The 14,527-nt window shown below is 38.9% G+C and overlaps 1 protein-coding gene across 1 annotated transcript in view; it reads right to left on the minus strand.

The window, feature by feature from the left end:
* Positions 1–14,527, minus strand: part of IQGAP2 (IQ motif containing GTPase activating protein 2) — a 307,815-nt gene that overhangs the window by 122,442 nt on the left and 170,846 nt on the right. The window contains exons 6-10 of the mRNA XM_032277951.1: positions 8,095–8,162; positions 7,655–7,768; positions 6,682–6,860; positions 4,341–4,428; positions 37–200 (exon numbers count right to left, since the gene is read on the minus strand). Coding sequence (XP_032133842.1) covers positions 37–200; positions 4,341–4,428; positions 6,682–6,860; positions 7,655–7,768; positions 8,095–8,162 — 613 coding nt within the window. The remainder of the gene's footprint in view (positions 1–36; positions 201–4,340; positions 4,429–6,681; positions 6,861–7,654; positions 7,769–8,094; positions 8,163–14,527) is intronic.

A 14,527-nucleotide genomic window follows, 5' to 3' on the forward strand; every position in this document is an offset into this window, starting at 1 on the left:
TTACTCTCCCCATAGCTGGAGTCTTCTCTGACTTACCATGGCATTCTGCTTCTGGAGGTTGAAAAGTTCGTTCTGATACATGGCAGCAGCAAAGGGATAAACAGCAGGCAGCTGGGCCTCTGGTTTCTTCAGGGCAAGCAGCGTATTCTCAGGGTCACCTTCCGGAATGACAGCATTGATATGCTCCACTGCAGCCTGTCCTGAGGGTGGGGGTTCACATTCTGTCAGAATGGCTGCTGTTTCCACTGCTGCCTCACCCAACCTGCCCTTCTTCCCAAGAATTTGAATCTAAGCAGTTACTTTTCATGAACTCTGAAAAGCTACAGGCAGAGGGTAGGTAAAGCCTTGAAAATGTTATCTCAGTAATTCAAACCAATCAAATCCTTGGAGTCCTAGAAGAACCTCAGCATTGATGGAGCTTAGGTTATGAGATCATTTCTGAGTAGCATGACTTCCTTCCAAAAGCTTTCATTTTAGAACAAGCTCTGGTTTCAATTCTTCCATGAAGCCTTCAGATTGCTCAGATCCTTAAGGATTTCTCATCTTGTGAACACCATAGTTATTTCAAGCTGGGCCATGTAGTTCCAGCAGGCATGTTCCCCAATGCTCCTTGTGCTTTAGTACTGCCTCCCCAAGCAGACTTCAAGCTACATGAAGAGCAGAAGCAAGCCTTGCCCTACTGCTGTATTTTCCTAATGCATAAGCACTATGGTAAGCCCACAGCAAGCACTCCGACACATTGCTACAAAATCTGATACAGCCATAAACTCTGTGATATTGTTTGGCTCTGCGTCCCTACCCAAATCTCATGTTGAATTGTAATCCTCAATGTTGGAGGAGGGATTCGGTGGAAGGTGATTATGACACGAGGATGGATTTTCCCTTTGCTGATAACGAGTGAGTTCTCATGAGACATGGTTGTTTAAGTGTGTAGCGCTTCCCCCTTCTCTCTCTCTTCCTCCTGCTTTGGCCATGTGAAGATGTGACTGGCTTCACCATTACCTTCTGCCATGATTGTAAGTTTCCTGAGGCCTCCCCAGGCAAGCAGAACTGTGAGTCAATTAAACCTCTTTTCTTCATAAATTACCCAGGTAGTTCTTTATAGCAGTGTGAGAACGGACTAATACACTCCATGATCTCTTGACCAGTTGTAAGGTACAGATTATAAAGACCTGAATTTTGGTAACCAAACAGTAGATTCAGTATAGTTTTCAGAGAACAAAAATGAAATTGCTGACTAAATGGAGAATGAATGATTAACTCTGCCACCAGGAAAGAGCAAACCAGACAGAGACTGCAGAGTTTTGCCTTATAGGGAAGGCATCTGTGTAGCAGAAATAACACACGCACATAAATTTCTAGAGCCTTTCAAGGGTTAGCCTGTCTGCTTAATTCATGACTAACTGCAGCTAAGATCATTCTAACCCTTTTTGACAAGATGACAACTTATCTTCTCTAAATACATTCACAAGGATCTTCCCTCAATGTTTTACTAAGATATGTAACTCAATAGCAGGAAATACTTACGATGAATGGAATCCTTCAAGTCATCCTCCAGAAAACTCACACTTAACCTAAAGGGCCCTGAGAATCTTATAACTTCTTTTCCATTTTTAAATTTAATGTGACAAACCAAAAAATTTCAGAAAGGAAGGCTAGTAGTTGTTTGTGGTATTTGCTGTTCTGCTAAAGGTAACCCAAGGCCTTTCAGCTGCATTTTGGGTTACTCTAGGTAGGATTTTGTTTCACCTTTGATACATTTATTACATGGGCTTGTACAGCTGGATGTCACACATCAGAAAATCATATCCTTAAAACACTGTTGTTTCTTTTCCTTTCTTTCCTTTTTTTTTTTTTTTTTGAGATAGTCTTGCTCTGTTGCTGAGGGTGGAGTACAGCGGCACAATCTTGGCTTACTGCAGCCTCCATCTCCTGGGCTTAGGAGATCCCTCCACCTCAGCCACTAGAGTAGCTGGGGCTACAGTTGTGTGCCATCAAGCCCAGCTAATTAAAAAAATTTTTTTTTGTGGAGACTCAGTCTCTCTTTATTGCCCAGGCTGGTCTTGAACTCCTGGCCTCAAGTCATCCTCCTGCCTCAGCCTCCCTAAGTGGTGGATTACAGGCATAAGCCACTACACCAAGCCTGAAAAACACTACTAAATAAACCATCTCTTCTAAAAAATAAGGTGAGATCAACCACTCTTTTACACTCTGCATTTAACAAAATGTCCAGGCAGGGCGCAGTAGCTCTTGTCTATAATCCTAGCATTTTGGGAGGCTGAGGTGGTGAGGATCACTTGAGCCCAAGAGTTCAACACCAGACAGGGCAATAGAGTGACACCCTGTCAAAAACAACAACAGCAGCAGCAACAACAACAACAACCGAAGAAATGCAAAATGTCCAGCTCCGATCTTAACAGAATATATCACACAGTGAATGGAACAAAAATGCAGAACCTGAAAGTTAAATGGCTATAATGTGAACAAAGCTGAGGCCTCTGACAACAGATATGTCAACAACCATTGTTGTCACTGATGCTATTACTATGGTTGCTATGAATGTAGATGCCTTAACATTTTAATATAATAACCTACATTGTTGGGAAAAAGCTTGTCAAAGTAACAATTCTTACGTATTTTAAAGTGTACAATTGTCTCATTGTCATGTCACCAAAATGAGGCTTCTCTTCCTAAGGTTACTTTCAGTTCTACTGAACTATAAATTTTAAGATGGGGAGAGATAAAAAGAATTCAGAATCATCATATTCTATACATTTAAAGCCATCAAACCTTGCAATGTCCTTCATATTTTCAGCTGGTTATGCCATTAGTACAAATCATCCAATGCCATTTACTTATAAATGGAAAAAAAAAGTATAGCCAATTTGGCATTAAATTTGTGGTCAGGAAGTTATGGCACTGAGTGAAGAACTAAAACATTTTTATAAAGAATTTTATTTAACGTGAAAAAGAAAACTGTTTTCATGGTTATAAATATCTCAAAAATAAAGGATGGTTAAAGACTATGGAGCCATTTTCTCTCTAAGCTTATGGACCTCAGACGTCTCACCGGCAACATTAATTTCCCTCCTGTAATTCATTTCTGTCAAGCGTATTGCAATTCTCAGCTTTCACATGGAACAAAAAGACAAACTTCAAATTGTACTTCATGTATCATCAGCCACATGTTTAAGATTTCACAAGAATAAAAGAACAGGCACATGCATCCTAAAATGTGAAGGTGTTACATTAAAAAAAAAAAAAAAAAAGCAATTGACAGTTTTCAGCCCAGTTGTGTGTTTGTGAGCCAAATTCTCAAACACACTCAGTCATTAACTCCTAGACTTTTACATTAACCCTCTGGGGCTTTCCTTAATTATTGTTTGAGCCCCTTAGGATATTTCTCTCCGGTAACTTAGGAGAAAACTTCTGAGTAACACCTGTGGCTGTACACGTCTTTGCAACTCAACTAGGATGTTAAAAGGAAGGCTAGTGGACACTCCTAAGTTTTAATTTGGCAGGGGGTTCATACGCTTTATTAAGTGGGTTAAATGGTCTTTCATGTATTAGGTTTTTGGGTATATATGGATTATTTAGATGGACCAAAGCAAAATAAACATCAAATGACATTCCTTATTGACTCTTCTGATGCTCAAAATAGTCTTAGCCAGAGGGGAGAAAAGACTAATAAAAAAAATTGATGTATCTAAACGTGTATATGCTTATTTCAATTACCTAAGTCTGCTGTTCTTTATAGTCACACACCTGAACCAGGTACTAAGAGGAATTGATCTGCTTGAGTCCACAGAGGCTAAGGGGTATGGGACTCAAAGCTGCCATCATGAAATTTCATCTGGCCTGTCCATAGTCCCATTCACTGGCACCAAAGTTACACAAGTGTAAGAAAAAACTACAGACTATGGGAATGGCTGGGAAGTCACAGAGACCAGTGGTGTCAATAGCACCTTTTATAATTCCAACAGAATACCATCACAGAATCGTGGGCAAGCAACTACTATTTGTAAGTTACAATCTTTTACTAAATTACCTTCAGTATTAGCCCCAAAAGTGACAGATTCAAAATGCGGAACGTAATCAAACAGGAAGGTAGAATCAAACTAGCTTCAGGGTACTTTGTGTGGACTGACATCACCAGAAAAGCACAATGGGAAACTGCCAAATATTGCTTCATAATTTAGAGCAACATTGACACTGAGTAGATTTTTCATCGTATGAGGCAGTTTTCCAAGTATACAAATTGAGAGTTATGCTGGGATTCTGGCAAGGAAGGTCTGTATCTTATGGAAATATCGATTTCCTTCATACAATCCATTACTTACTGTTGACTGTGTTAATATTGCCTTGGATTTCTGCTTGTGTCAGCAGTTCTTCATAAGCATCTCTTTCTTCTTCTGAAATACAGCTATTCTGCAAAACAAAGTCTTCAATGATTCCTGAGATTAAATAAAATGTTTCCAAAACTTGACAAATGGAAAAACATGAAGAGTGATAAAAACCATTCTCTAATTATTTAAATTCATTGGAAGCATTTGTGGAGTGCCTGTTCTGTGCAGGGCACTGGAGGAGAATGCCTGGCAAAGATTACAAAGATGAATGACAGACCCAGTGACTCTTTGAAAAGGGCTAATTTTCAAATGTGGAAAACATCAGTTTGGACCACTTTGTTTTACCATTTTTGTAGATCAAAAGCAGTTGAATAGCACCGATTTCATTTGATTTGATCTAATAAAATCAAGAACACAAATAATGAATATGCCTAGAAGAACAGAATAGATTCTATAAGAGAAGTACTATAAGCATTTTTTTTAAAAGTATTCATAGTTGGGAAGAAAGTTTTCAAAGAGATTATAATCAATGAGGGCTTCAAACAACAGAATAATGTCAAGAATAGGACGCAGATAGCAGAATTTGGTTACACAGATGGAAAGCTTAGCACACTGGGCTATAACTTGGAGTGTGTGTCCAGGGTGATCCAAAAAGATGAGGGGGTCAACTGAAGTCTGAGATTTGGTGTTGAACATTCAGTAGGCAACAGAGAATCACGGGATGTTTCTGGTGGGTTGACATCAGATTTGTAGTTAAAGGTCAATTTTGTAACCTCTAGCTCTAAGGGGGATTGGCTTGGAGAATAGCAGCCAATCTTGTAGGCAGAGAGACCCACAAGGAAGGTGCTTGATACAAGAGTCAAGCAATGAGGACAGCAAAGGCAGGACTGAGGCAAGACTGGTGAGACTAAAAGGTTGGTGACAGATTCAACTCTAACAAGAGTAGGCAGCAGAATCTAGCAATGGATGGGACACAGGGGGCATGAGTTTTGAGACAAAGGTAGCAATCATTCTGAACCAGGGAAGTTAGGGAGGTCAGCAAGCAGAGCTCTTCTAATATAATGGGGTACAAAGCCCCAGGGTCAGAGATGAAGATATCTGGAGGAGAGGAGAGAGGCCAATTTGGGAAGGGCTGGCATAAAGCTGACAGCTGATTTCTTCAACAAGTGGATGAGTTCTATGGAGGAAGAACACAGAAGGGATTCAGTGTCGGACCTTGAAGAATCCCCATACTGAGAGGGAGGAGGAAGAGGAGAAAGGCAGAGAGAAGAACCGTGGCAGCAAGGACACACATAAGCTGGTGGAGCAGAGAATCTCAAGGCAGAGGGCCAACCCTACCAGATGCTGGTGGAAGCCACCAGTTGAGAAAAACATCAAAACCTAAAGTGGTTACTTTTATTCATGGAGCTGAAACTGGCATGGCAAGAGCTTAATGAGAAACAAGCTGGTGAGGAAGTAGAAGCTCTCCGTGTAGACAAAGTTTTCAACAATAGACTACACAGAAAGGTGGTTACAAATGGAGTTAGCATTAGGAGCAGGCTGTCTTGCACAGGAAGGACATCCTCAAATATAAAGGATTGACTACTGGGAAAATATGAAGACCGTAGATTGAAAAACATACTCTCTGAACTTCACCACACTGAATTATTAACCTCTACTACCAAATGTAAAAGTATCTTTTCTAATGTAAGGTCTGCTGCTGATGCCTAACAAGGGATGATTATGAGTTGCTACTTGTACAATTTCTGGGGACAGTAGCAAGTTTGCCACATGACTTTTAATTCTTTCAATCTGTAACATTCACACAAAATTCTCTTCTTAAAAATTGAAGGTCTCAGTCTGTTGCGTAGGCTGGAGTGCAGCGGCACGGTCACAGTTCACTGCAGCCTCAACCTCCCAGACTCAAGTGATTCTCTTACACCTTAGCCTCCTGAGTAATTGGGACTGCAGGCTTGAACCACCATGCTCGGCTAATTTTTTATTGTTCCTTTTATTTTCTTAGAGACAGGGTCTCACTATGGTGCTCAGGCTCATCTTGAACTCCTAGACTCAAGGGATCCTCCTGCTGTGGCCTCCCAAAGGGCTGGGATTACAGGCATGAGCCATCATGCCTGGCCTCTAAAATTCCTTTTTATGCCTTATACAGGCATATAATCTAATTGCCTTACATAGTGTATAGTCCTCTTTTATGCTACATTTCATTCAAATAAATCGTCTATGGCTATAGAGAACATAGCCAATTGATTTAAAAGTATTGCCTTTAACAGTAAGGCTTTTCAAACAAGTAACTCATAAGCACATTCATTACTGTTTTTATTACTCAGAATCTAAGTACCTTCAGTCTTGCATTTTCCTCTTTTTTCTTTTTGGCATCCCAGAGTTCTTTCTGATATTCAGGTGCAAGGTTGTCATCCACTAAAGTTAAAACTGCGTTTGGGTTTCTTAGTGTTACAATGGTCTGCTCTGCTATTCCTTTTTCAACAGCTTCATTAATGGCTATAACTGCAGCATGTACTAAAAAGTAAAGAGAGAGAGAAAAAGGTTTTATCAGCAAAAAACAACATGGAAAGTTGCATCGACCCTGCGTAAACCCAAGCAGTTTTACTTTCTTTCGTGGCTTCCAGTAAATAGGTCAAAAAGAGAACTCAGACATATTATGGAGCACCTGACAACCTCTCCACATGGCTGTCTTTGGTCATGATCTCAGCATCTTTAAGTAATTCTGACTCATTTATAAGTCATTGAATGGCTAAAATGAACTGAGGCCTACGTCAACCTCAGGGGTTAGAAAGTAAGACAGTGGGCGACATGGATAATTTTAAAGTAACATGTTAGTTCCAAGAGATACTTGCAATTTAGCTTACAATACTAAAAGACCTGTAACAATGTACTCTACCACTAAAATCTACAGACACAGAAAATAGAGAATGATGGACAATGAAGATGTTTCTGGAACCTGAATTCATGTTGCACAAGTAGAAGTCTAAAAACCAAAACCAAATCAATTATTGGCTATATACTGATATCCTCAAATTAATCATCTATAAAACAAGAACTTTTAGGCTGCTTAAAGTATCTTCTTTTTTTTTTTAAGATTGGGTTTCACCATGTTGGTCAGGCTGGTCTTGAACTCCCAACCTCAGGTTTTCCGCCCGCCTTGGCCTCCAAAGTGCTTGGATTACAGGCGTGAGCCACTATGCCTGGCCTAAAGTATCTTCTAAATATTCTATTTCGAGTAATCAAAATCAATAAGTAAAGTACAGGTAAGTATCACGTCAATGGCAAGTTTGGATTTTAAACGGACTTACATGCAGCTTCATCCACGGACAGTTCACTGGCCAGAATACCACCTATTTTGCTGAAAGATGGCATCTGTATTCCATATTTTTCAAGTTCTTTTCTCATATTACTGATTTCCTCCTCTAACAAAGAACAAGATAATAATCATCATTATCAGAGAAGGCTACAGAGATGGATGTAGGAATGAATACAATCATATAAAGAAATGTCTTCATCAGGAAGGGGGGTTGTTTCTAACAAGAGCCTTAGGAAGAACCGAGCCCAAGTTTCTCATTTCACAAATGTGGGGAAGGAGAACTCAGTGAAGAACGAGCAATATAGGTCAGTTTTCTCTTCTCATCAATAAACAGGAATAAGGGAAATCAGTAATATCAAAATGGGGAAAAAAAAGTACTGGGACTCTTTTTATAACTAGATTGTAAAAAATTACAAAGATAAAGAGTAATACCTGTGAAGTCTACTTTGCCCAACAAATCCTGGATCTGGGGTGCTATTCCTAGTTTGAACAGATATAAACTAGAAGAAAAAACATAAAATTATCAGAAATTTCATCATCATAAATCTTAATGTAATAAATTACATAAATCTTTTTTTTTGTCCTCTGATCATCACAGGATATAATGAATAAAATCTTTCAAGGGACTGGCAACTGATGGCAACAAGATGTTATTTAAATCTGTATTTCCTTAAGGTAGTTGTGAGAGTAAACATTTTTTCATCCATGCATTGGCCATTCATATGTCTTCCAGGAAATGTCTATTAATGAATGTTTGAATTTTACAGAATATTTAGGGGTGGAATTTGCCTCTCATTTTCATACTTTTCTTTTAAAACCATAGCAAAGGACAAAGAACAATTTTTTTAACCATATGTGTAACATTAGTTTTAATACTAGTAATTTCAATATGATATTTATATCTTATCCACAGAGGAAAAGCTTTTATATTAGACTTTGAACATTCTTCAAAGTGAAATAGCCATTATGTATTCATAATCCCAAACTAGCAAGACAGGATACATTCCTTAGTTGACGTTCTAGGTCTTTAGAGATTATCACGTATATGAAACTGCTTACTTTACACAGCCTATGAAGACTTTACTACCAAAGGTTCATGCCAACAAGTCATTATAATTAAAGCTAGATCATTGAGATACCATGCTGACATTTTCAAAACCATAATATTTTATGAACCAATTCTCAACTCATTATTACAAGGGGAAAACATTCCAGTTAAAAGGGTGGTCATATAACTTAGAACAATGAAATGTCAACCTCTTCACTTGCTCCTTTCTAGTTAATGTGAACTACAAAATTACATAGGATTTAACAGGCAAGATAAACTGCAAAAGAATTCGGGGTAGTGGAAAGCAAGCCATCATTTAAGAAATGAGAATAGATGAACAAATAATCAAAAATGTATAATTGTGTCACTTCAGTTTCTTTCATGGCACCTGATTTGCATTTTCCTCTTCTTTTCACAAATTCGAAAATATACCTAAACTAATTTACAAAGAAAACTATAAAAAAAAATCAGTGAAATCTAGAAATGTGACAGTAAAAGTAGACATCCATAAAATGTCTTTGGGTAACACATTTTATATCTATTTCAAGTACTTAATGTGCTGAATCTTTAATATGCAATACCTATATTAATATCCTGCTGAAGTTTTAACATACTTTTACATTTTTCTATCAAAGCCTAAGCTAATTGGCATCTACTATTCTTCATATACTTCCACCTCTAACTTACCCACCTATGGAGTGTTGAGATAATTCAGAATTTTAGATTCATGCTTTCATTTTTTTATTATATCCGCCAATAATTTAGACATCGATAAATTTTATTAGTTGCTTTTCTGATTTCATCTATACCAAATTTTCCTTCTTAGAGTTTTATCTTTGGTTCTTCTGTGTATAAATGTAAGTACTCAATAAACATTTGTTAAACATAAATGGAATGAATCATCAATTGCACATATTTTAACATTTTCATTTGTTCTGTGGGTCTTGGTTCTGTTTGGTGAATCTAATGCCTCTTTCAGTGTCAGTTTCCTTTGAATATCTGGCATCTTCTGATCCGGGACTCATCTTGGTGTTTGAGACTTCCTGTTTGTTGGTCACTGATTGCAGATCTGCATGTCAGGAGCCAGCATTAAGAAGCCATAGAGAGCAATGGAACTGATGCCAGGAAGGTACCAGTGTCTTTCCTTCTCAGGCTGGGGACTCTCTGTCCCTTCTTGAGATCATTAGCTGTCTTGGGTACCAGCATGCTATCGGCCATCAGCATCTACACCTGCTACTTTAGGGAAAGGCTGTACAGTTCTGCTGGTCACAGCCTGATGATTGCTCACTTTGAGGCTCTTGTTTTTCTTGCTGTTCCCTTTGCTTGGAGCAAACCTCAAGACAGTTCCTAGCTCTGCTGCATCCCCCGGCATTTTGTGGGCTGTGGTCGTCTCCCAGTTTGTTTCTTAGTCAACCGAATCCTGTCTGTTCAATTTATATTAGGAGTTGTTCAAGTTTCTGGTCAGTAGACGGCATTTGTTATCACTAACGTATTTTTGAAAGGTTATTACTGCAGTTAATTTCACATCAGTTTTGGAAAGAGGGTAAGACAGCTGTGTTCAATGATCTTGATGCAACTGTTTTCACATTATGTTCTGTTTATCCATTCATTCATTTAATTACTATTTATAGGATAGCTCCTATATAAAAATATTTTTCTTGGCTGGGCATGGTGGCTCACTTTGGGAGGCCAAGGCAGGCAAATCATTTGCGGTCAGGAGTTCAAGACGGGGCTGGTCAACATAGTAAAACCTCGTCTTTACTAAAAACACAAAAAGTAGCTGGGCACAATGGCACATGCCAGTAATCCCAGATACTTGGGAGAGGCTGAGGCAGGAGAACTGCTTGAACCTGGGAGACAGAGGTTGCAGTGAGCCAAGATTGTGCCACTGTACTCCAGCGTGAACGAAAGAGTGAGACTCTATCTCAAAAAACAAAACAAAAAAATTTTCTCTACCATGCTGTTCCTAAAGAAAGGTAGTTGGGCTACCAAAAAATAGAGGTTTAATGGTAACATGAATTAAAATGTTTATACTAAAGTGTTAATTTTCCCCTTTGATAATAAAGAAGTTAGATAGCTATTTCTAGTTAGGCTTTTTATTTCTCCATTGTACACCGTTATGTTAAAACTCACAATAGGGCCGGGCGCGGTGGCTCACGCCTGTAATCCCAGCACTTTGGGAGGCTGAGGCGGGTGGATCACGAGGTCAAGAGATCGAGACCATCCTGGTCAACATGGTGAAACCCCGTCTCTACTAAAACTACAAAAAATTAGCTGGGCATGGTGGCACGTGCCTGTAGTCCCAGCTACTCAGGAGGCTGAGGCAGGAGAATTGCCTGAACCCAGGAGGTGGAGGTTGCGGTGAGTCGAGATCGCGCCATTGCACTCCAGCCTGGGTAACAAGAGTGAAACTCCGTCTCAAAAAAAAAAAAAAAAAAAAAAACCTCACAATAAGCAGACATCCTGGTTTAAGTAAAAGTCACCACAAGGTGGTGCTGAAAAGTTAGAATTTTGAAGATGGAAGGATCTTTGCTTTTAAGCCTGATATTTTTTTAAGCTAATATTGATCAGGTAAATATCTCATTTGCATATCAAAAAATCTCATTTACTAAAAAATTAAAAATATATTGTATATTTTCTGTTTGGCCTCAATTTTCAACATTAAAAAATAATCATTGATGTTGAGGTTTAAACTGTTAGGTTTGAAAAGATCACTTTTCATGGTGTGGGCTTGTTACACCTAATCTCTGTGTGGGAGGTGCTTTCCAGCTGATTACTCAAATGGGCAAATGTTTATCAGGAAACTGTTTACACAGTATTCCCATGCTGAAAAGAATCAGCAATAGCAAACTACTCCTTCCCAAGCATTTAAATTCAAATGAAGCTGCACATTACCTGAAGTATACAGGAAATCAAGTCTTAATCTTAAAAAGTAAAAAAGTCCATTGAATAGAAAAAATACCACTCTCGTGTAGCTCTTCAACACTGAATTTGTTAAGCACCATTTGGTACCTAACAGCCAAGTCAAAGGGCTGAGAGCATTCCAAAGGAAGTCGTGGAATTCATGTCACCTTCGCTTCTCATGTCTAGGAGAGCACTTTGTGTGAAGCAGCAAGGCCCTTACCACACCAAAAGCCACCGCACACCTGTGCAGCTGAAGCCAGCAACAGAGGGGCTGCCCAGAGGTAGCTACAGTCTTATTGACTTATGTGCCCCTATTTGTAAAATAATAGCACTTAAAATCCAGAAGCAACAAAGTTTAAAAAAATACCATTTAGTGTATATAATGAAAGTAGTAATAGTAGTTGCTGTTTTATCTACTGAACCAAATTTTTCCATCTTCCTCACATACATCACTGCCAATATCACATGACATTACCACTTTCAAGATAAAACTAGTGGTATTAGTTTTTTCTACTACTTTCAAGATGCACACTAAAAGGTACTATAGTAATGAAATGCAAACTTAAAAGGCAGGAACTAAATTTATTTCAGCCTTCTTGGATCACATTATGTGTAGCTCATTTTGCACCATAACATGTGAGATGAATGTTTGTATATCAAAGCCTCATGGTAGAGCAGAAAGACCACAGGACTAGAATCCAGAAGCCTGGATCCTGGCCCCCAAACTGGTAAAACCTTGACGTGTGACTATGAGCAAGTCACGTAACCCAAGCTTTCAGTTCCCTTATCTGTGAAATGAATGATCTAGACTACAATAATATCCCAAGGCCATTCCAGTTCTCTGGTTCCATGATTCTTCATTTAATATATGTTAAATATAATAGCTGAGAGGCCTGTGCTGAAGTTCAAGTATGATACCACTGTTCTTTTAATTTTCTTAGAAGTGGGAAAATAATTGACTTCTTTTGAAGCCAATGGCTGGCTGAATTCATAATGGCACGGGTTCAGTTCTCACACAGCCTGGTTTTTACTAATTGTGTGACCTTCGGCAGCCTCTCTGTGCCTCAACTGCCTTGGTTATAAAATGGGACTAATAATAGTAACCACTCCACAGGTACTCTGTGAAGATAAAATGAGATTATACCAGTTAAGTATTTTGTGCAGTGCCAGATAGATAGTTAAAAGTTCCATTTGTGTTAGCCTGTGTTCTTATTATTCTTTGTTAAATAAATGTGTCCTTTGTATACAAACACTTATTGATAACCTATCAAAGTGGTTTCCCTACTTTTTCCAATGCCAAGAATCTCTGTTTTGCCACACAGGCTCCATGTTTGAAACAGCTTTATCTACTGAATTAAATTTTTCCATCTTAGTCACATATGTCTCATATCAAAATCCAGGGTTTTATATGTAATTTTCAGCCCCAAACCAAAGGAGTCCTGAGGCAGCCTTATCATTGAATTAGTGCAGTTAAACTTCCTGAAGAGTTAAATACACAAACTCCAGAGACTTTAAGTTGGAATCAATGGTGTGTAAGCTGTGTGAAGTAATAAGACATGGTTCATAGTGTCTTAAGAGCTCAGCATTTAGGAAGATAGAAAGGTATAACTACCATAATAATGCAGGACAGAAAGAGGAGGAAAGGGAAGGGAATGGTTCAGAGCACAGGGAGAATTCCGAACAAGGAAGGACTTAAAAGAAATAAGCAGGTGCAGCTGCCTCCCTCACCTTACTCCCAAATACTGCCATCTCCAGATATCCCTCCTGAGAACTACAATTAGAGCCTCTTTGAGCTAAGAAACTGTCTTTAGAAATCTTATTTATAAATGCAAATATGTTCACTGTTAGAGATATGATCAATCTGATATAAGGGTTCAATCAGTTTCTTAGGGAAGGAAAGGGTTCTAAGGGAATGGAGTGTGAGACAAGGAAAGTTACGCATTAATGCCTGAGGAGTGGGTTCAAAGGCAACCTGGTAAGCAAGACAGCCACCTGGCTGTGTGGGAGCTGGCGAAACGAACCCTCCTCCACAAAGCTGCCAGGGTACTCGGACAGCTGCTGAATCAGGTGTGGGTCTACCAGAGCCATGGCATCACCACTGCACCTGAAAACATGCCTGCTGTGACATAGCTACAGAAGCGGCAGCAGGAAGAGTAATCCTCTCATACAGGAAAGGCAGACATAGCTTCAGTTTGTGGCTGTCCATGTAGAAGAATCTCAATGATTAAATAAACTAGACAGCAAGAAAAGCAGAACTCAGTATGCTAATAAGGCTAAACTTGAAAAATCAATATAAACACATGACTTTTAAGAGAATTCCCTAGAGAGTAGTTGGTTCCACATCTCAAAGCAGAAATAATCAGAACAGGATTGGTAAATCCTGTTGTGACCACAAGCAAGGATATTTCAAAGAATGTCAGGGACAGTGCTAGAAGGACAAGGAAGTGGTCCAGAAAGAGCTCAGACTGACCAAGCTGAAACAATCTGGTTCATACAAAAAAAAAAAAAAAAGATATTAATCTTGGTAAAGTCTGAGAAAGGGCATGGGTTCAAAACAATAATCAAGAGAATAATATACGGTGTCCAAAAACGAAGTTGTAATAAAAAAAAGAGATAAATACTGCATGTGTATTTCTATTTACTTTAACAAGTTGGGGAACGTTATTAAAACACAAGTACTCTGTTTCTTCTATTATCTGTTGTTTTGTTTTTGTTTTTCAATTTGAGATGGAGTCTTGCTCTGTTGCCCAGGTTAGAGTGCAGTGGCAAAATCTCGGCTCACCGCAACTTCTGCCTCTCAGGTTCAAACGATTCTCCTGCCTCAGCCTCCCGAGTAGCTGTGATTACAGGTGCCTGCCACCATGGCCGCCTAATTTTTGTATTTTTGGTAGAGATGGGTTTCGTCATCTTGGC

Source organism: Sapajus apella, unplaced genomic scaffold (assembly GCF_009761245.1).
Source record: "Sapajus apella isolate SASKATOON/1434 unplaced genomic scaffold, GSC_monkey_1.0 scaffold1, whole genome shotgun sequence".
In the NCBI taxonomy this organism is placed as follows: domain Eukaryota; kingdom Metazoa; phylum Chordata; class Mammalia; order Primates; family Cebidae; genus Sapajus; species Sapajus apella.